General features: G+C 31.2%; 1 protein-coding gene across 2 annotated transcripts; it reads left to right on the top strand.

The window, feature by feature from the left end:
• On the top strand, nucleotides 1-21502 carry LOC124359913 (mitochondrial nicotinamide adenine dinucleotide transporter SLC25A51). 2 transcript variants are annotated; one of them, XM_046813048.1, is made up of 4 exons: nucleotides 1-90; nucleotides 4499-4590; nucleotides 7294-7518; nucleotides 10806-21502. In XM_046813048.1, the coding sequence occupies exons 3-4, from the start codon at nucleotides 7324-7326 to the stop codon at nucleotides 11532-11534; spliced, it is 924 nt and encodes a 307-aa protein (XP_046669004.1). In that variant the 5' UTR covers nucleotides 1-90; nucleotides 4499-4590; nucleotides 7294-7323; the 3' UTR covers nucleotides 11535-21502. The 2 variants fall into 2 exon arrangements, with proteins under 2 accessions (XP_046669004.1, XP_046669002.1); XM_046813046.1 differs by having other exon boundaries at nucleotides 43-154.
• Nucleotides 21503-21550: the final 48 nt, after the last annotated feature.

The raw sequence follows: 21550 nt of genomic DNA, 5'->3' as shown, positions 1-21550 counted from the left end.
GTGAATGTGAACAGGACCTTATTTTTCCTTGTATACCCTATGAATAGGACTATACTGAAAGGCTCGAGCCAGATTATGGCTGGTGGGAGGGTACGTCTCTATTATTTGTGGTTATGTTCTTAGCAGATTAATTGGCCTGACTTTCTTAATTAAGGTGCTTAAAATATTGTATTATTTATATGCCTAACTATTTGTCACAGCATTATTTTAATCCATCGTAGTTCATGCTAAACATTGTGTTACATTGTCAAATGAATCTAGATGTGAAGATAACACTTTATTCAGAGTCTTAGGTTAGGAAAACTGTAAAGTTTGAAAGAATGAATAAGATTTATTAATGCATAGTGAATTAATGGTCATTAATTTTTAAAAGATTTATTTTCCAATTGGATTATTATTATTACTAGCCTATACAGCCTATTTCCAAAGTCTTTCCTCAAAGTTCTGAAGAAATCAGGTTTGACAGGCTCTGAATTATGAAGTTAGGATACCTAGGCCTAAGGTGTACTTAGAACTTGTCAATAAGGGAGACTTTAGTTAAGTGGGCTACATTCGTTATTCAGTTATTATAGTTATCACTGAGCCATTTGTTATTATTATCCAATTTTGATTTTATATAACAATTGTACAAGAAGGTTACAATGCATTATAAAGAAGAATAATAAATTATAGGGTTTAAGCTGAGATGAAAATTTTCTTAGCAAAAATGGTACAAGCTCTTCAGACTTTTTAGCAAAAATGTTTGTTTTGTCGTACTTATTAAGGGTAGGGTACGATAAGCGGACCCAGTTTTTTATATCGAAATTGGCAACCGATATTACTTAATCATAACCATCGATATAATGAATCGATACTAATTAATTATTTCGAACAATTAACTTAAATAATCTATATCAACAGCTGTAAACACTTTAAAATAATACACGTAAGGTAATATTTAAATTTTACATAAGTAACATTTGATTATTAAAAATGGCAGTCAATTTTAGAAAACTACAAGACATTGCTTTGAAAGATGATAAGACATGTTTTTCATGGCTTCAACATGTAGGACTCGTACCGAGAAACCCATTATGTGAAATTTGTGGGGAAGAAACAAATGTAACTGTGAGAGGGGCAAATATGGTCGTATTCAGTTTTCCTAATTTCGGTTATGATAATTTGTTTGTCACTGTTTATATTAAATTCACATTTTAATTTAAAACATATGTTGGTTATTGTGGACTATAGATACTTTTTTATCGATTGATAGTCTAGGATTTGAGATGCAAATATTAGGTATCGATGATTACATTCTTCGATATAAAAAACTGAAATAAAAATAGCTAATATTATTCATGATGACATTATAAATTAATCACGCACAAGGCAGTCAGTGAATACAAAAACTAAAAGAACAATAATTAATTATTCGAAAGTGACTGTTGATTCGTGAGCCTAGGCCTATTTGGAGGTGATTTGGCGACAGGAAGTATGACTCATTGGGTATTTTTTATTCATTATGAAACAAGAAAAGTACTAGTAACATATAATGAAATTTAATGTGGTCTCTGATAAAGAAAACTCGTCTAAAAATAGTGGCCTCCGGATAATACCAAAGTACTCAGACAGTTGCTAAGATGTGTTTACATTTTAGCACTACTTAACTTATGCTGTGTTACTTATTTCTGTGTTTCGTTTGATTTACATAAAGTCAGTGTATTCAACTAGAGTCGGTCTATCTGGACAACATCGGTTTAGTTCTTATGAGTCCAATTTTATCTATCCATTGTTGGAAAACGTGGTATTTAGGATTTTATACGAAATGTGTATAAATATATAATATTCCTAACTGAGAATTGTCTTGATAGCCATACTTCTTGCAGCTGTATATAAACATATTCACTGTTATGTGAATATGTCTTTATGGCTTTATCCATATGGCTTTATGCCCCAACATGTTTTTTATCAGTGGCCAGGAGTGGTTTGAATCTATTTTTTCTAAAATTTCAAATTTGCAATACTTATTATAAGTATTAAAAATTCATTCTAATATGTTTTTTGCAAGTAAATGACATATATTCTAGTTTTCCATTAACCATCCCTAACGGGTGTTACATTGAAATTGAATGGGTGTTATGTAGTTGATGTAATTACGAGTTTCACTAAATAATATTTAACCTCAAGGCATAAAATAATAACATGGGGTGTTTGTGAAATTTTCTTTTATTATAACTTGCAAAGTAGTAAACATTAGTGTTTTGTAACAATAATTTGACTTTTAGCATAGGAAACTTATTTTAATACTTGTAAATATATTGTACTAAGTTATTTAAAATACAACTACTGGAGATATTCATATGCCTCTGATATTATTATCAGGAGCATGTGTCGTATTTGAGCCTGGGACCTCTCTCCTGTTTGAGGGCATTTCACATGCTTGGTATCCAATTCACCATGGGGCTGCCTGCTTATGGGATCATTACCATAAAATGACTTAACAAGTGTTTCCTCCCCCTAAGAGCTGTTGGCCCTATTCTTCTCGGTCCCAGTTCTTTTAATTCTAATCCTACCTCAACTACAAGGTGTTTTATAATGTTTTCTCTATGGGACTCTAAGGAAGAAGTTTTTTTAAATCTATTTACTGCTTTGCCAAATGACTCCTTGCATTTATAGCTTCCAATTGGGGAAGTTTGAGAAGTTCCTTAGGGTTGTAGAGCTTGCTTCTTCTTTTCTCAACATTTCTCTACTCGATTTCTGATCTTTTCTTGTGATTTTTCTCTTAACTTTGGACTGCCAGACTAATTTTCTTTTAATTTCTTCTCTTCTTTTTTGATCACTCTGGGGTATAATTAAAGGTTATGCCTTAGCCTGCAATGATGGTGATGAATGAAAAGCATCCCTCGTGATGGTCCTAATCAGTAAAATATAGAACTCGAAAAGGCTGATTACTAATGTTTGAGAGCTAAAAATATTACAAACTCACCTAACCATTTTATTCTACATAGCATGGCAATGGCCTCATGTAGAATTCTCAAATTTTCTGCAATGGCTCCAAGAATTTAGTTTCCCAAAATGAAGTATTTAAGTAAACAACACAATTTCTTTTCTGTCCATTTTGAGTAACATTAGTTACTCAAATTGTACTCATGACTTTTACATTAATAATATAGAAAAAGGTCATTCACAAGTACCACTTGGACTATGAATAATGGCATCTATTTTAGTAAATAACTATGCAACCAAATCTAACCAGTCAGGAAAAGCAATGTCGGGATGTTTAAAGAAGTTACACAATAGCAAACATGACCGTAATAACAAACGTAAAATTACGTTTAATCTTCACCAGGGAGTAGAAATCGTGGCTAAAATGATGAACTTCAAAAGCAGTTAGTAAACTTGGTCTTCCCTCTCAAATTCTCATGTGAATGTAGACAACCCTGTTATTCCCTTCTCTCATATTATGTACAGTAGAAATGTACTATGTATGCTTCAAATATATAACCAGGAAACGACATTGAAAATCGGGTGTAACTTACTATTATTCCTTTTCTTTCTTTCTTTGTTGGGCCTACATGTAGTCCCTAAATTTACATCATTTTATTAGTTATAAAATAAAGAATATTATTTGCATATTTAGTGTTAGGTAGATAAAATTTAAACTAACAACAGTAATACTAAATTAATACATTTCTGTTTGTTAATGTAATTTAAAATTGATCAATGGTAGGAACAAGACATGTTTTATATTGTATAACAAGATTTTCATGACCAATTCACAGTATTATATTGCTAGGTAATGACACTGAGGCTAGGAGTGTGGCAAAAAAACTGCAGAGCAGGCTTTGAAGCAAGAGTATCAGTGGAAGGCAGTGGATCGCCAGTGCAAACGGCAGTCTGTTGTTATTGTCAATGGTGCAGTTAGTTAGGTCTAGCGACACTACTGCTCGCTGATGCTGTTGTCACTTACTGTGGCTAAGCGCAAAGGCACCAACAGTCTGTATACATTGATTGTCTATGGTAAAAGTTAACTAATACCACTGTCACTGCTATTTGCTGTGTACTAATACCTTGCAAAACACTCTTTTTGAAAAATTTTCCATTTCTAGAATATATATTAATGCTCTTGAAAACTGTCACAGCTAATTCTGTTTGCTTATTTATATTAGCAATTATTTATTTCTGCAAATACAAAATTTGGTGACAGCGTCTTGAATCTATTAGCTATATTAAACAATTCAACAGTGTTTACAGTAAATTTTGTTTTTAGTACGTGTTGTTGGTATTTTAGAATAATAAGATGTCTGTATTTTATTCTTGTATCTGAGCAATTTAGCAAGAGGTTTAGGGACATATGAAATGTTTTAAGAATCTGTCTCCTAGATTTTGTGATTGTGTATCAAACATTTAACCATAATCACAAACCTTCACATTTATAATAATAGAATAATATTTTAGTTACAAGTTTTATATGATTGTACAGTACAAAATTATTCAAAACATTGTTTGCTAATTTCAGAATGAAACCTGTAACTCTGAACAAAGCACAAAGAAATAAGACCTGAAACTTATAAGATGATTTTTTATCCTGATGTTCTTAATCATTACGAGGTAAGTTTATTATTCTAATATTTTAAGTTACAAGTTAAAATGCACTTTTAAATAAATCTGTTTGGCTTTAAAGTTGGATGACTCAAAGAATTTCAAGGATTGAGTAATTAAAGGGTTGTCTGAGAGAACAAAATTATGCCCTATGAACATCATAGCACTGATTTCCTTGCTTATTACCACTTTTAATAATAGTGTTTTAGTTAATTTTTTCACTGCCAGGTAATTTGCTTACCAAAAGTTCTATACTGCCAGGCATCAGAGACATGCTAAACTGCTAGCCGAGTATTAGACATTTAAAAGAGTTTTCCATATTACATTGACATATTTCAATATCAGTTAAAAATGTAAAAATCCAAAGTCAGTTGAAAATTGAAAATCCTGTGACTTGTGAAGTGCGGTCGGTAATACTTTTTTTTCTTTTTTTTGCTAAGCACAATTAACCAACTGAGATTTATCACCAACTTTGTTAAGTTTATGGGAACGATATGATTACTGAAGGTGGAGTGTGCCAGTAGTGCATTAGGTTTAAAAATGGCTAAACCAACGTGCATGATGACAAATGAAGTGGACAGCCTAGCATTGTGTTTGATGAAATTGTCTCTAAAGTTGATGAGAAGATTAAAGAAGATTGCTGATTCACAATAACAGAACTCTCACTTAGTTTTTCTCAAATTTAGTGTTTGTTACATGAAATTGTTACGCAGAAGTTGAGTTACCATAAATGATGTGCAAGATGTGTTTTTACACTACAATGCCTGACCACACATGGTAAATCGCACTCGAGAAGTCTTGGATGCTTTTAAGTAAGAGTTGTTTCCCCATGTGCCTTATAGTCTGGGTCTAGCACCCAACAACTACCACCTATTTCCAGCAAAGAAGACCTGGCTTGTGACGCAGCACTTTCATGACAACGTGGAATTGCTAGGTGTAATCTACCTAGTTGAAGTCTCAGGTGGCAGAATTTTGTACTGGAATTTCAAAAGTAGTTTACCGCTATTAGTGTCTAAATCTGTATGGTGACTATGTTGAAAAATAGTATTTTAGTGTCACTTTTAAGTGTATATAATATAATTTTTCTTATAGAGTTTTAAGAGTAATTCTAAAATATTTACATTTATCTTATTTTACTAAGTAGATGTTTTACTTTGTCAGTAACATAATTATCAAATTATAATTATTAAAAATTACATGAAAAATTACAAATTACATGAAACATTAAAACCTTTAAGCATGTGTATTAATTATATCGTAAAAGTTATGTATTTCTTACTATTACTATACACTTAAAAATAGGAGTAACAAGTTTTTAAAGTTTTATCATTGTTCTTGTGAGGTAAAACTCAAGTTGTTTCACTATAGTTGCTTCTTAACTTGCCATGCCAGGTCTCCAGTACTGGACCACTTTCTCTTCTTCATCAGTGAGGCATCTATCATCAAGATATATCTCCTTTGATTTGGAGATTGTTCTAAAATACAACAATAATACTGTTCTTTTTAAAAACAGGTATTGAAAACTGATAATAGAATTTACATGTAAAGCCAACATTAAAATATTGTAAAAGTTAATAATTCAGCGTTGTACTTCTTTAAAAGAAAAAAACTCTCAGAGAACATGTCTTTTAATGTATTCAATGAATTGAATTTTTGCATTGTTTAAAAAGATATTGACAGCAAAAATTCAAATTCAAAATGTTCTATTTGTCTTTAGACGTTTACAGAATGTAATCGACATCGTCAACAATACTTTATACAGCAACAATTATCATTGTACATAATATGTCCATATACAAACAGTACTTATAAAATAGACACATGCAATATTTCATATATACATTTAAAGCAAGGACATACACTATTCATCATTGCCAGTAACATTTAGTTTAACCCATTGCGGATCACTGACGAGCTGGGCTCGTCACGCAGCGACCGGGCCTAACCATGATGACGAGCTCATGTCGCAAAAGCGACCTGCTTTTAAATTTCCCTCCATATAGTTCTTTTAATGTCTGATAGAGTGGGCGATCATCTTCACTTGTCTACTAAGAGTGTTTAACAACGGTCTACGTTTAGAGTTTTCAAAAGTTTTATAAATATCCTACAGATCGCAGTTGTATGTCGAAGTTGAAAAATCATTCATATGGGTGTTTTCCTCAGTTGTTATTATAATACTTTTGAGGTTAGTGACACAGAACTAAACGACGCAGACGTACATGTTGGCGGGTTTAGTCTAGATGTTGTAATCGCTTCGCCGAGCCGCTTTATTTAGACTATGATTCAGACATCATTCCTGCCACCCTGGAACCTTGCTCGTGTGTTATCGGTCCTACATCACGGATACCCCAGCAGGCCCATGTTCCATCTGAACGAATACCTTCACAGCTGAATTTTCTAGTATACAATAGCGAGCGATACGATGTGGCGCACCATTGATGTTCGTGCGACCGCTGACCGTAAATTAATCCGTGCCCGCGCACCAAAACAATACGATCCACAATGGGTTAAAATTGTATAGTTTAAAATATATCAGTAAAATAGACAAAGAAGCAATATTTACAGATAAGAGTAACTCAGTGCAATAAAAATATCAAAACTTAAAAGTCATTTACATAATGGCTTGAGAACAAAGCCATAAATTGGTTTTGATTGTTATTGGATGGGATTTTAGCAGTTTACGGGTCATTATGTATAGAATGGTATTTACAGGATGGAAGAGTGCAGTGATCACATACTTAGATGTCATCTAAAGGTAACCTAGTGGAGGCCAGCTCCGAGTCTGTGGCAGTAATTCATGCACTACCTGGCATGTCTGCATCTCCATCTCAGGTCACCTCCCATCACAGTGACTTGGACGAGTTCCTGTGTGGCTGGGGTGCAGCCGTCATCAACATTGCAATCACTTTTCCTCTCAACAAAGTTATCTTTCGTCAGGTACATTTGTTTTACATATTACAATTATATTTACTTTTGTGATGTGTCTGAAGATGATAGCCTCGCTATCGAAAGGCCTCACAAAACAATACAAGTTTTAAATATTGGTTTTATGTTTTTCATGTAATTTAATATTACAATTATGTTTATTGAGAGCCTGATAAAAAAAATGTTATAGGGAAGAGAATATGTATAGCATATTATATCAACAAGACATGTTGCTTTTATATTGCTATACAATGTTTTATTGAACTAAGTCATTAAACAGAAATGTTGAAGTATTATAAAATATATATATATATATATATATATATATATATATATATATATATATATGTGTATATTACAGGGTGTCCAAAAAGTCCCGGGTCGGTTAAATATTTTTCAAAATATTTTAAATAGAGCTACAAAACCTTACAAAAAGTTACTGGACATAAAAATCTATTTTATCACATATTCAGTGATCCGCTACTTCCTCAGGGGGGCGGCCCGCTAGGAGTCAGAAGAAAATCTTAAATGTAAGCATAGGTTGATATGCATATCAAATTAAAGGTCTATATTAGTAGAGTACAGAGCCGCAAACCCGACCTCTAACGGACAACCGAGTCAAAAATGACAGCTGTTCAAAGATGGCTAAGAGTTTGCAACTTAGGTTAATGTAACAAAATACACTGATGAGGTTTTTTGATTTTAACTTTACTAACCCAAATTTTTTACAATTTAATGAGTTATTCAAATGACCCTCAAACACCTCAAGAAACACATCATGTCCATTTTTTAATGTTAGGAAAGTTAAAGTCAAAAATCTCATCAGTGTATTTTGTTACATCCTAAGTTGCAAACTCTAGCCATCTTTGAACGGCTGTCATTTTTGACTCGGTCATCCGTTTGAGGTCGGGTTTGCGGCTTTGTACTCTATTAATATAGACCTTTAATTTGATATGCATATCAACCTATGCTTACATTTAAGATTTTCTTCTGACTCCTAGCGGGCCGCCCCCCTGAGGAAGTAGCGGATCACTGAATATGTGATAAAATAGATTTTTATGTCCAGTAACTTTGTGTAAGGTTTTGTAGCTCTATTTAAAATATTTTGAAAAATATTTAACCGACCCGGGACTTTTTGGACACCCTGTATATAATTTCAATAAACATTGAATCACAAAAAGTACTTGCTCCGCCGGGAGTCGAACCCGGATCTCTCACTTGCCGGGTGAATGTGCTACCATTACACCACAGAGCGCTTACTTTTTCTGATTCAATTATTTTGTATTTGGCCGTATCTGTCACATATGCGTTTAAATATATGTTTTCATCACTCTGAAGGGGATAAAATTTAAATCTATAATCCACTACGAGGCACAGCCAAGGGGGTTATGAGGGTTGCAATCCCTTGCACCTCAATAAAGTCTCATATGCGAGCCCAAAATTCATCAAAGGGAAAGAAATATTTCTAAATATAATCCATACTGTATCATAACAAACGGTTACTAATCTTCTAATCTATTTGACAGAACTAACAATCAGGGGTTTATCATTTTTCTATATGTGCTACAACCAGTAAATCGTCCCAACATCACTGGTCTTGAAAGAATAAAATATTATCTAAACTAAACACTGTCAAGTTAAGATTTTTAATCTTATTTTTGTACTCTAACTTAATCTAATCTATTACATGTTTACAGTAACATTATTATCAATAAGTGTGTATTATTAATAGATGCAAGGTTTAATGAATTGTAAAATTTATTGATGTAAGTTACAAATTAATATTGAACCATAACTTAAGTATCCATAATAATTTATTAATTACATGTATTAATCTCCTACAATGCAAAGTCTCAAGTACTGTTAATAGAATCTTGTTACTAAATACTAATATTTTAGATTCTTCAAATTTAATATTTAGAGTTTAACTAGTTGCCTCTATTTCTTTACAGCAAAATTTAATAAAATGGTGTTGTGTTTCAAAATTAGATTTAAGAAAGCTTGGTCGTCCCAGCTGTCAGGAAGGTTCACTGGCAAAAGCAAAGAGAAACGTTGCCAGGTAAAACATTTGGCTGACATACCAAAATACTATTGTCATCCAATGGTATCTATTGTCCGTTGTTAGCCAATAATGATATTTATTTTTAAACCGATACATATTGGCATTTTTTATTTGCACTACTGAGAAAATCTGTGAAATAATTCCTTGTTTAAGACTTAACAGAAGTTAATGTTCAATATATTAAAGAATACCACAGCTCTTTATGTAATAAATTTATTTATTTGGCGGAAAACATTTTACAGACAATTTTCAACATGATACATACTAACACAAGAATTGGCAACAAATTTCAACATGCCCGACCAACAAGATATTTGAAGTCAACAATAATAATAACAGATATTTTACAATTTCAACTAACAGCAAGTATATGTCCAATCAAGCAAAAAGCCAGTTTAAAGTCTATTTACACTTTTTTATCATGTCATTTAATTGCTAAATATAGCTTTAGAGGAAACATTGCTGTACCCTAGTTTTTAACATATTTTTGTCCAGTTTAAAAAAACTTAGAGCTTTATAAAAGATATTGCGTATTTTGATAAAAAAAAAAAAACTAAATGTTTGACTTTGACGTAAAATAATGTACCTATTATTTTTCTTGTAAATTTTTCTCTTTTTTACTATCAAAAATCTTTACAAATATTGTATTTCACTTACTTTTTAGAAAAAAAAAAATTAATTTAGACAAGAAAAACTTTACACTTTGTTTCTAATCAACAAATTAATAAATAAGTGATAATAGTGTGGTTTCCCACAATGTTGCTTCTGATTTATTATTTTGCCACACTCACACAATTCACCAAGTATAATTATTTTTTATAATTGGTGACTATTTGGTATAGAATGCTAATCAAATCAAAACAAATCTCACAACACAAAAATTCAATTGGTAAAACTCATCTCTACCAGCTAGAAGTAGAAGAAGAATAGAAAATGCTAGGCTGAGACATCCAAATTAAGCAAAACGTTTAAAAATCAAGATGAAAGAAGTAGGCCTTACTATAATAAATGTTGAGCTACGATGTCAGTAATGCCAGCACTTTTCCCACTAGTACGGACTTTGGCTCACGATCCTTTGCACTAAAAAAGTTAACTGAGTAAACACAAATGTAGGAAGTAAACTTAATAATTTTGTAAACTATAAAATTAAATAACGTTCTATAATAACAAATGATTTTTACTTTATTTAATTTTAGATTATACAAGAATGAATGTAATAACATCCTTATTCACACAGATGGTGCACAATGTCGGTGTTCACAATGCAGTACAGCAAATATCCAAGGAAGGGATGTTTTACCTGTACAGAGGCATCTTGCCACCCCTCTGTCAGAAGTCCATCTCAACGTCACTCATGTTCGGGATCTACGAGAGTTGCTGCACTCGTCTGATGGACCTAGGAATGCCTAAGTTCATGAGTAGTGTTATAGCGGCCAACATAGCTGGCACCACAGAGGCACTTCTCACTCCGTTCGAACGAATCCAGACACTCATGCAACACAGCAATTTTCACCGGGAGTTCAAGAACTCCCAACACGCTTCCCGAGTGATAGCCATCCAGTACGGTATCAAGGAGTTCTACCGAGGACTTGTGCCAATTCTCTTAAGGAACGGACCATCAAATGCTTTCTTCTTTGTTTTAAGAGAAAAAGCTAACTTAGCGATACCAAAGCCAAATTCAGTTATCGGAACTGCTACTAAAGAGTTTATCATTGGTGCTGTGATCGGTGCATTTGGGAGTACTGTTTTTTATCCCCTTAATGTGATAAAGGCGCACATGCAGAGCCGCTTAGGGGGTCCTCATCAGTCTACGTGGTCCGCAGTTGGTGAGATTTACTATGCTAGGGACGGGAGCCTACGTAAGTTTTATCGAGGTGTACACTTGAACTACACACGGTCCTTTATAAGTTGGGGAGTTATTAATTTAGCTTATGAGAATTTAAAAAAATGTATACATAATGAATAAATAAATTATAATTTGATATTCCAGCTGTTATAAGCTGTTGTAATATTTATATAGTAAATTATTTGTATTAATAGTCTCTAAAATAAATTTAATTTCTTTTATTATGACTATTCTGTAATTTATTGTTGATGAAATTTGAAAGAAGCAATATTGATGTAATTTAAAACTAATATAGTAGTTAAAGAACACAACTGATTGTTACTTAAGCAATCTTAAGATTGTATATTATCTTTTTGAGAATGAATGTAAAATTATTTGATTTATTTATTAAGAAAAGTTATTAATGTATTTAAAGTTATAAATTTAATTAATTATTTGATTTTACAAAGTTTTGGTTCATTTAAATTTTACATAGCCATTCAGAAGTTGTTTACTATAACTTTTATAGTATTTGAAAATGAACAGGACAGCAACAAATGTTTTAATGCTAACTATGTCTATTAACCAGTTGCTGTTATGATGTGTCACTTGGACGATGTGTAAGTCTTTACTATCCAATATTGTTGTTGTAAACAGATGAAAATATTTTATCATCACTAAAATATTTATCATTACTTTAAAAAGAGATTAGGCCTCGGATCCATATGGGCGTTGTGTGGCAAAAATTTCTTTCAGTAAAACTGGTACTGTTCAGTGACTCAGTTAGCACAAACGTTTTGTTTTATTTTTGTCTGTTAAATATATTAATACTGATCCCATTTTTATCAATTAAATTTAAAATGTTTGATATTTTTTATTTTTACCACAGTTTACTCAATATAATAGGTTTCCTTTAATATTTATATTCCCTGTTTCTTTTGTTTGCTGCTAGATAGTGTGCAACCACAACGTTTCAAGTGGCAACAGAGTTTAGCATTGGATGCAATTTCTCCTCACAGGTTGTTTAGGAGTGTTTTGAATATATATTTAAACTTTAGAGTAAAATTATATTTAAGTAAGAAGTGAAATTTATTATTTTGAGAAAATTATGGGAAAGTTTTGCAATTAATTGAGGTAAGTTAAAAATACATGAAATCTGAAGAGATATATAAGTTACCAAGTTATTGGATCATATTTTTAAGTATCAAGTGGCATTACTTTTCTGCCTTCATATGAGAATCAAATTGTAATTCTTATAAAAAATAGACTTAAGTTAGTTAAAAATGAAAAATTATTTGTATTGCATTTAATATTACGGGTAAAGCAAAAAATATATTGTTGAGTCTGAATCAAAATACATAGCTTTCATGAAAAATATTTCATTTTTACAATATAGTTAGTTTGTTGTTAACCCTGGACTTTGCCATAGCCAATTTTTGATGCATTAACAACATTTATTTTCAGTAAACAGTAATCGATTTTCAATGAGTTATACATATTGCAATACAAACTATATTATTAACTTTACTTGTTCTTTGTTAAAAAACTAGTGCCAGTTGAAAAATAAAGACCCAGCACTTTATATTAAAACATAAAGAGAAGTATATACTTCAATGTTGTAATTTCTAATTGCGGTTGGGAGTTTTATTTTTATCAAAAAATTAATCAAGATAAACTTACACAATACAAATGTGGATAACACAAACTTTTTTCATTCAAAATTTTGAATAATTCAAACTTTTCTCCATTGACATTCGTATTAGTATAATTTTAAAAAGGTTAATTATTTGAAGGGTTTTTATATCTATCATAGTTTAAATAATTTCTGAGCAAGAACTCCTTAAAGTAAATGAGGCAACATTACAGTGAATTGTCTAATACGTAGTTAACTGACTACAGTTGTTACATCACTGCACAGGCCATTGCCATATCGACTGATTTGGAAAAGTCGCAGAGTGTTGTCTCCTCCCTACTGTAACACTTATCGCACCTGTAATTTTTGGAAATGTTAGTGACCTGAATATCTCCATACCTTACCTCGTCAGATTAGTATCCCATCTCCCTATCACTCCTTTGCATAACCAATCCTTGCAATTTTTGTTTAGTTACTGCAATATGGCAAAAATTTCCAATGTTGTAATATGTTGTTTAAACATAAAAAGTTTTTATTATTCACAGAAGCTTATAACATTATAAATTGTCGGCATCGGTTGGAGTAGGTAGATAATATATACCTATTCCCACGTGTATTATAGAAAATTTCAAGTGGTTAAATTTGCTCAAAACGTGTATGACAGGAATCTCATAATTTAAGTGTTTGTTTTTTTGTCGTAAATTGAGTTTGTAAACTGGTGATAGAATGCATTGGAGTGTCGACTGAATACCAGGCAACGGCTGTGCTCCATTCATTGTTCTTGGCTTCCTGTTATAGATCCGAAACTGCTTTTTCTAACTACCGACCATCATTTTGGACTGTACGCTGGTGCATTTGACAGGTTTTCCCATACGGCAAGAGTGCCAGGGAAACTTTTTTGACTGGCGTGTAAGCTTTGTTTCTGTGTAATGTTACAACTAATAGAGAAGTTTTATTTTTTTAAATAGTCGTACCTGTTTGCAGTGAATTCTTTTTAATTTGATATTAAACGAATTATAAAAATTGTGAACTCAGATGACGAAAACTGATTAATTTGTTAATAATGGTATAAAACATAAAATACATAAAACAATATAAAAATATTTTTTTAAACCAAATTTTACATTTTTTCCTACAGTAACTTTAGGAACCTAAATTCAAATAGAATGAAACAAATTAATATTTTTTAGTCTATTAGCACTCTAGGGGGAAGTACAGAAATTTATCTTCAGCATATTAAAAGTTAATATAATACACAGTTGAAATATCCCAGTAACCATACAACTGCATTCGTTATGTGTCGGTGTATTAATTAATGCCCGTTTTTGTTTGTTTGTTGTCTTCCTCATAGGTCTTTGGAGTGATAATTAACTATGATGTCGTTATGGTCTGTCAGCCAATGAAATCATCAGATGCGAATTACGCATTTGGCTTGTATCACAATTCACTTCATTTCGTAAATTGTGTTTTGATGTAAAAACAAACAATAAAGCAGTGTACAATGAATATTTTTTAGTGTAATAATACTGATATTTGGATGTTTCTATAGCAACAAGCTTTTGTTTTATCGTTTCCAGTATTGCTGCCAAGTGCATACAAGTTTGACGATCTATTGTTGATATTAGTTTATTGTGAAAAAATATATTATACATGAATTTTCTTATAATTTCATGGTCTTTCACATTGTATGGCTAAAAAGAAATCTAAAAAATAATACATATGGACAATTTTGACTAAAACTAAAAATTTATAAACAAAATATAAAGAAACATTGTATTAATACATATTGCAAATATATTGTATTTTACCTTTACCAGAAAAATAATATGTATTATATTCTTAATTTTATTGCAAAAGAAACTATGAAAATGTGACAAGTAGTTATTGAACAAATTTTTTATCCAAAAAGCTAGCAGATATGCAAAAATCAGTCCTGCAATTTAAGGGGATAACATAGGGGATTGCAGACCAGGTAAGGAAAGTGACACGGTTGAGTGGCATGGTGTAGTTATATTGAGTATGCATCTGGAAATATCACAGTGAATGTCGCTATGTCATTCAAGTGAAGCGTTCCTAACTGGTGTTCAAAATGGCCACCATAATCAAATCTCCCACTGGCTGTGAAATAAAATAAATAAATAAGAATTTTATTGTCATTAAGCTTTACATTCAAGCAATAGACAAAGTCAAATCCACTATATTAATAACTTAGGACAGAGTCAGCATACAATAAAATTCTAAAAATATCAAAATAATTTAGACCAACTGTGGTAACTATGGTAAAAGGTAAATCTATAACTTAATCTAACTTAACAAACATCTTATAAAACATCACATTAACATTTCTTTGGATTCAAAGAATTCCTGAATAGAATAAATGGTAAATTAATCAAAAGCCCATACAACTTATTCCTGAATAAATTTATAGGTAGTTCTACCATTTCTGAAGGGAATTTGTTGAACATTTTCAAACCTAGTACCTTGTAACTTTTTTGGGATTTTGACAGTCTACAAAAAAGTGTATCAGTACATTTATTATTCCTTGTATTATAATTGTGGATGTCCTGTTGTAATTTATGGGTGGATAAGTTACCCTTTGTAAATAGTAGTACATGAAAAATATAAAGATTTATGACAGTTAAAAATTGGAATTTTTTTTAATACATAGGATTATTAGATTTCTTTTGTGTAAACAAAATGCAATCGGTGGAAATTTATCATAAATTGTGTTCTGTGTATGGAGAACACTTAATTAACTATTTTGCAGCTAACTATGGTGCCATTTGTTACGTGAAGAACAAACTACTGTTCACCAAGATAAGTGAAGTGGTCAATTGCCTATAGTTACCAATGACCTTGCTGAACAAAACAATCATAACGTTAAGGAAAATCGAAGGTTCTCACAATCACAGATAGTGTATGACACTGTGACTGAGAAACTTGGATATCATACATTTGTAACTAATGGGTAGATGACAGTTTTTGTGCCCAAATTGTTGACTGAATGTACCAGCTTAAAGTTCATTATCCAGTACCATGAAGAAGGTGGCAATTTGTTGTAAACCGCATAGTCACAAGTGATGGAACATGGGTTTCTTATGTCAATGTCTAACAAATAAGGCGATCGATGGAATGGGGTCACATGGCAGAATTTTATTCTAACTGTTATTGAAAACCTTGTAGGATAAGTGCAAATAATTGTGTACAGGTATATGCTAATAAGAGTGTAAGACCTTTTCTTTAAACTGTATATAATAAAAGAGCTGTATAAGTTGCATATAATTTTTTATTTGTTAAAGCAACTTACTTTCAATACAAGCTTGATACAAATTATATAAAAAGTGTGCAATAAAAAATTATGAGGGATACTCAGTGGTGGGAGGATGTCTGTATAATATAAATTATGTGTCGCATTAATTTGCAGCTATTATCTTGTGTTTACAGTTTAGCTTTTCATTACCAATTTTCAAAATTTCAAACATACAAGGTGTGTTGAAAAAGTAACGAGAATTTTTAAGTTTTACTGGTTTGGAGAGTCCGATTGTCAAGATTGTTTTTTAATGTTAGTACTATGCTCCATATAATAAAAGCTAAGTATAATGCTATGCTAAGTATAATAAAATTTCCAGTTGTATTCATTGTTTACTTTTTCAGTGGCAGCTGCTAAGGTTAGACATCTTTTATGAACCCAGCAATGTTTGTTAAATAAATGGATCAAAGAAATCATATCAAATTTTGTGTGAAAAATTAAATTAAGTGTAAAAAAAAATGTGGGAAATGTTAACAAAGACCTTTGGTGAGTCTGATACGAGTAAAACAAGGGTTTATAAGTAGTATAAACGTTTCAAAGATGGCCTTAAAGACTTTGAAGGTGACAAATGCTCTAGACGCTCCAGTGGAAGAAATGGTATAGTTGGCATATCAATTGGCTCATTCCATAACAATTTTTCAAATGTTTAGGGACAGCAAAATTTGTTCCAAAATTGTTGAATTTTGAATAAAAACAGCAGCGAATGGAAGTTGCCCAGAAATGACTCAATGAAGTCAGCGACAATGCAGAATAATTACTGAAACATGTTATACCAAGTGATTAAACATGGGTTTACAGATATGACGTCTAAACTTGGCTCAATGATCCTAATGGAAGCATTCTGGATCGAATGTGAGGGCTATGGTCATTGTCGATTTTAATGGCATAGTGCATCATGAATTCTTGCCACAAGGTCAAACGGTCAATAAGGAGTAGTAGCTGCCAGTTCAACGCTGTTTGCGTGAAGCAATTCGAAAAAATCATTAAAAAATTCATGGCTTTGCACCATAACAATGCATCTGCTCACACTTTATTGCTTGTTCATGAATGTTTGGCCAGAAACATTGTAACGGTACCCCAGCCTCCTTATTCTCCAGACAATTAATTTTAATTTTCTAGTTGCTGTGTCTAACTGGAGACAAGAAACAACACTGAATCTATTTCAAATTATTAACATCTCATTTTTTCCATATTAAATCTGAAAATTGTCACACCTTTTTTCCCTTTTCTCCCTGTAAGTGATAAAATATAGAAGGAATTAGATTCAAATTTCATAGGAATCGTGAAGGTAGATGTTAGCTAGAAGTATCTAGGTTTTATTGGAATGAGGACATCAGTGCCCACTAAGAAACTAGCCAGAGAATCTAATTCTATTGACTCACTGTGCAGAATTCCCGATATTTCTTATAATAATGCCATCTTGATACTATATCCATAAGGAAATATTTCTCCTGCTGCCATGATCACTGAAATATGGAGTTTCCAGGACACTTTTGGAGACAACATAAAATCAAATGAAAATCCTGTCTAAAATATCATGAACAGATATACAAAAAACAAGCAGAAAAGTTTTTGAAAGAAATGCAAAATCTATTAGAAATTCTGTTGAAGTCAAATAAGAACTAATGTAAAATCCCTCAAAAGGAATGAAAAAATCTGCTACAAACAAATGTGAAATCTATGAAAAATAGATCTAAAATGTGTTAAAAATTAATAAATATTCTATGTCGAATGATGACAATTATGTTATAATTGAATAAAAATCAGTTTAGATTCAATATAAATTGTGTTAAAAATTATTGGAAAAAAATAATAAAAATATCTTTATATTACAAAGTTATTCTATTACACTTTCTTTATCTCCAATCACAAATTTTCCAACAACAATTAAATGTAAGTTGTCTTTTTTATTAATTTCTTTAATATTTTTATCCTCCAAAACATGTATGATAATATAATTTTAAATCTATTTGGTAAATGAACTTTAAAATCTTCTAATTCGGCTATAATTGTTAACCCATATTTATCTTTCATTTTTCCTAAATGTAAAATGCAATATTTCTTATTTTCTTCCAGTTCATTAAACTTATTACATTCTTTAAATCTTAAATCTCCAACTTTGTTTAACTCTCGTAAGTAGTCCATTTATTAAGAAAAATATTATATGTAAAAAATAATTTTTAAAAGTTTAAAAAGGAAAATATTAAAATTTGCTCCTTTAAATTTGAAAATGGTTTGCAATGCAGAATCAGTATGTACTAAAAATTCATTTTATAGAATCAACTTGTGTGCAAGTGTAAAAGCTTATAGATCAGTCGACAAGTATTGAGATTTCAGTACTCGAACATTAAACTTGTTTCCAGACAAGTATATCACACAAGTTACTCATATATGTGTACCAGTGTAAATTTACCTTTAAAGTAACCTGTACCGGGTAATTTCAGTTTGTAGACAGGAGTAGCCGGTAAAAATTATCTGTTACAGTAGTTCCATCATGATTAATTGTCACAGTAGTGACTGAGTTGCCTAGCTCTGAGCAGTTCTGTACTGTGTTAGTTTGCTGTCATTTGTTGCTACTACGAGGCAACTCCACATAGGCAATTTGCATATTGAAATGAGCAGTTGCTGGTTACCAAATCTGTGTTAAAAATTAAACATTTTGAAAATAGTGGTTTACAAATTTACATGCTCAAGATAATGACTATGAGCAAGTATGAGGGTTTACACAGACTTATTCTTTTACTGCGTACTTTCAGTGGAAGAAATGATTCTTTTGTCATAATATATGATGAATGGTTAAGTAATACTTCATTTATAATGATAATTTTATATTTTATTCTAAATGTGTGGTTTTACCCTTTTCTGGACTTCTATCATATTCATATTTGTTCATATCTACGTCTTAAAAATTAAAAAAAACGTTTTTTCCTTTATTCAATTTTCAATGCACAATTTTTTTTCTTGTTGAATATAAGGTGTTAAATAAGGTAATGAGGTCTCACTTAACTATACTGTATTTTTCAAAGTTGAGCACGCCTGTAACAGAGGGCCTATGAAATAAAACGTAAGTATACTCGCTAGGTTAGATATAGTAGGATATAGTAGTCCATATCCTAAACATTCGAGGATTTACTACCAAATAAGATCTGCCTAGAAACAAATTAAAGAGTTATTTATAGCTTCAGCTAACTTGGTGGTTCAGCTTGAGACAATCAATGCTGTCATATGATTTTCTTTTAAAAAGCTTTGGTACAAGGAATTTGACATTCATACCATAGATTCAACATATTGAATGGTAGAGGTGGGTAGACGCTGTCGCCAAGCTCTTGTACACTCCGAAAATCAAACCAACCACGGAGAACCAATGGAAAAGCTTTCCGCACATCTGTCTTGTTTCTTGTATATTCCATTGCTAAGTTCTGAACTCCCTTGTGGTTAATGGTTCCCATGTGAAAGAGATTGGTGTTCAACTACACAGTGTTATGAGAACAATTAGTGGTTCTCTTAAAGCCGACCCCTCTACCTGTACTATGTAGTTGCTCCTAAAATAAGTAACAAGGAAGCACTATTAAAATAATGTGGGAAAATTATATCTGTAAGACATTTACCCATCATGCAAGACCACCAACTACAGTTAGAGCAGACTCGGATCTCAAAAACCACCTTTCAAATCAGCACAAGTCTTTGCCACACAAAAACTTTTATCCAATGTCAGCTAAACATCCAGGGAGGTATGTTTGAGAGACATTCGTCCAATCCTACTTTATCATTAGATAGAATGGATCTACCCCATAAAGACTGGTCTTTGCTGAACCTTTTCTGTACTTGAGTTGAATAAGCTCACAGTTATTAATTAACAATAGATCATTCTGAGGAACTCTCTGAGTTCTGTATGGAATGGTATTAAACATGTAAATTTAAAATTCTAGGATTTAAATAATCAAAATATGAAATTTTTTAAAGAATATTACACATATTGGGACATGATGTAAGTTATAAATTATTTAAATATTATTTAAAATATTAAATTAATGCCTATATGTTTTAAGAATTAAATAGTTTCCTGTAAATTATGGTGTTGTGTCCTATTGCATAACTGTAAACAAAGTAAAAATTATTTTTATCTCTAAATACAAGTATTCCTCAAATTTTCACATTTTTCTTTTAAATTGTTTTGTTTAATCCTTGATTTTAGGCCTATATAGCCTTTATTAATTATCTTTCTACAATAAAACTTACACAATTGAATTCCTTATCAGTTCAATTGTTCTTGATTATCCACATAGAGGCTGAAATAATTCAATTTTGTAAGCAAATATAATCAATTGCTTGTATCAATTTTGACATGGTGTGAACCAAATAACATGGATGATAGTTGTTTTGTACTTTTAATGTTTGTTTTTATGAATAAACAAAAAAATAGAAAGCTTCAAACCACCTTTGTTATTGTTGTCATTTACAGACCAAATTAAAGTTAATTGATGGAGTTTTCCGTTATTCTTTATTTAAAATTTGTTATTAACAATTGATTGTTGTTGTTTTTGTAACATATAACTTTAGTCAATGTCTGAAATCCTGTCATCAGTTACCACACACTTTGGAAACAATGCTCAATTCCTGATTTCTAGTTTCTACTGACCTTGGCTAGTGCATGTCGGAAGATGCAAAACTCTGCAATCTTATCAATTTATGGTAACAGACATTTTCTTTGATATGCTAATAATGTGTATAGTAGATAATTATATGTTTAATTAATATGATACACATTTGATAATAACCATGAGTGTATGAATTCACTCTTGTGTTTGAAATATAAACTGAGAATTACCAATGTAATAATGATTTATAAAAATAAATCTTCATTTTTATGAATCTAAAACATGTAACTGTGATTGTGGTATAAGTTGTGCATTATTCTTATTAAGAGTGTTTTCATTTATAAAATATTATTTAAAGTTATCTTCAAAATGTGATTTTAATATTTCTTAAAGTATACGTAATTGTGTTCAGAAACACACTACTCTTATCTGTCAATTTATACTCGTGCATAGCTCTCGAGGTGGCATATTGTAAGATTTAAATCAGATGATTGTGATAGCTGTGATTGAAAATTAGATTATGTATTTTTGTTGTATTTGTCTTATTAAATAAAAGATTTAAATAATTTCTGAATTGTTTGATATTTCCCAACATTGAACTAGTAGTCTTTCTGTT

The sequence above is a fragment of the Homalodisca vitripennis genome, chromosome 4 (genome assembly GCF_021130785.1).
Source record: "Homalodisca vitripennis isolate AUS2020 chromosome 4, UT_GWSS_2.1, whole genome shotgun sequence".
Taxonomy (NCBI): domain Eukaryota; kingdom Metazoa; phylum Arthropoda; class Insecta; order Hemiptera; family Cicadellidae; genus Homalodisca; species Homalodisca vitripennis.
Note: the sequence above shows the minus strand (reverse complement) of the source record. Positions and strands in the feature narration are given on the sequence as shown.

Coding starts and splice junctions, on each gene's coding strand:
- LOC124359913 (XM_046813048.1), top strand. CDS start 7,324: ATGTCATCTAAAGGTAACCTAGTGGAGGCCAGCTCCGAGTCTGTGGCA. Junction 7,519..10,805: donor ACAAAGTTATCTTTCGTCAG/GTACATTTGTTT, acceptor TTATTCACACAG/ATGGTGCACAATGTCGGTGT.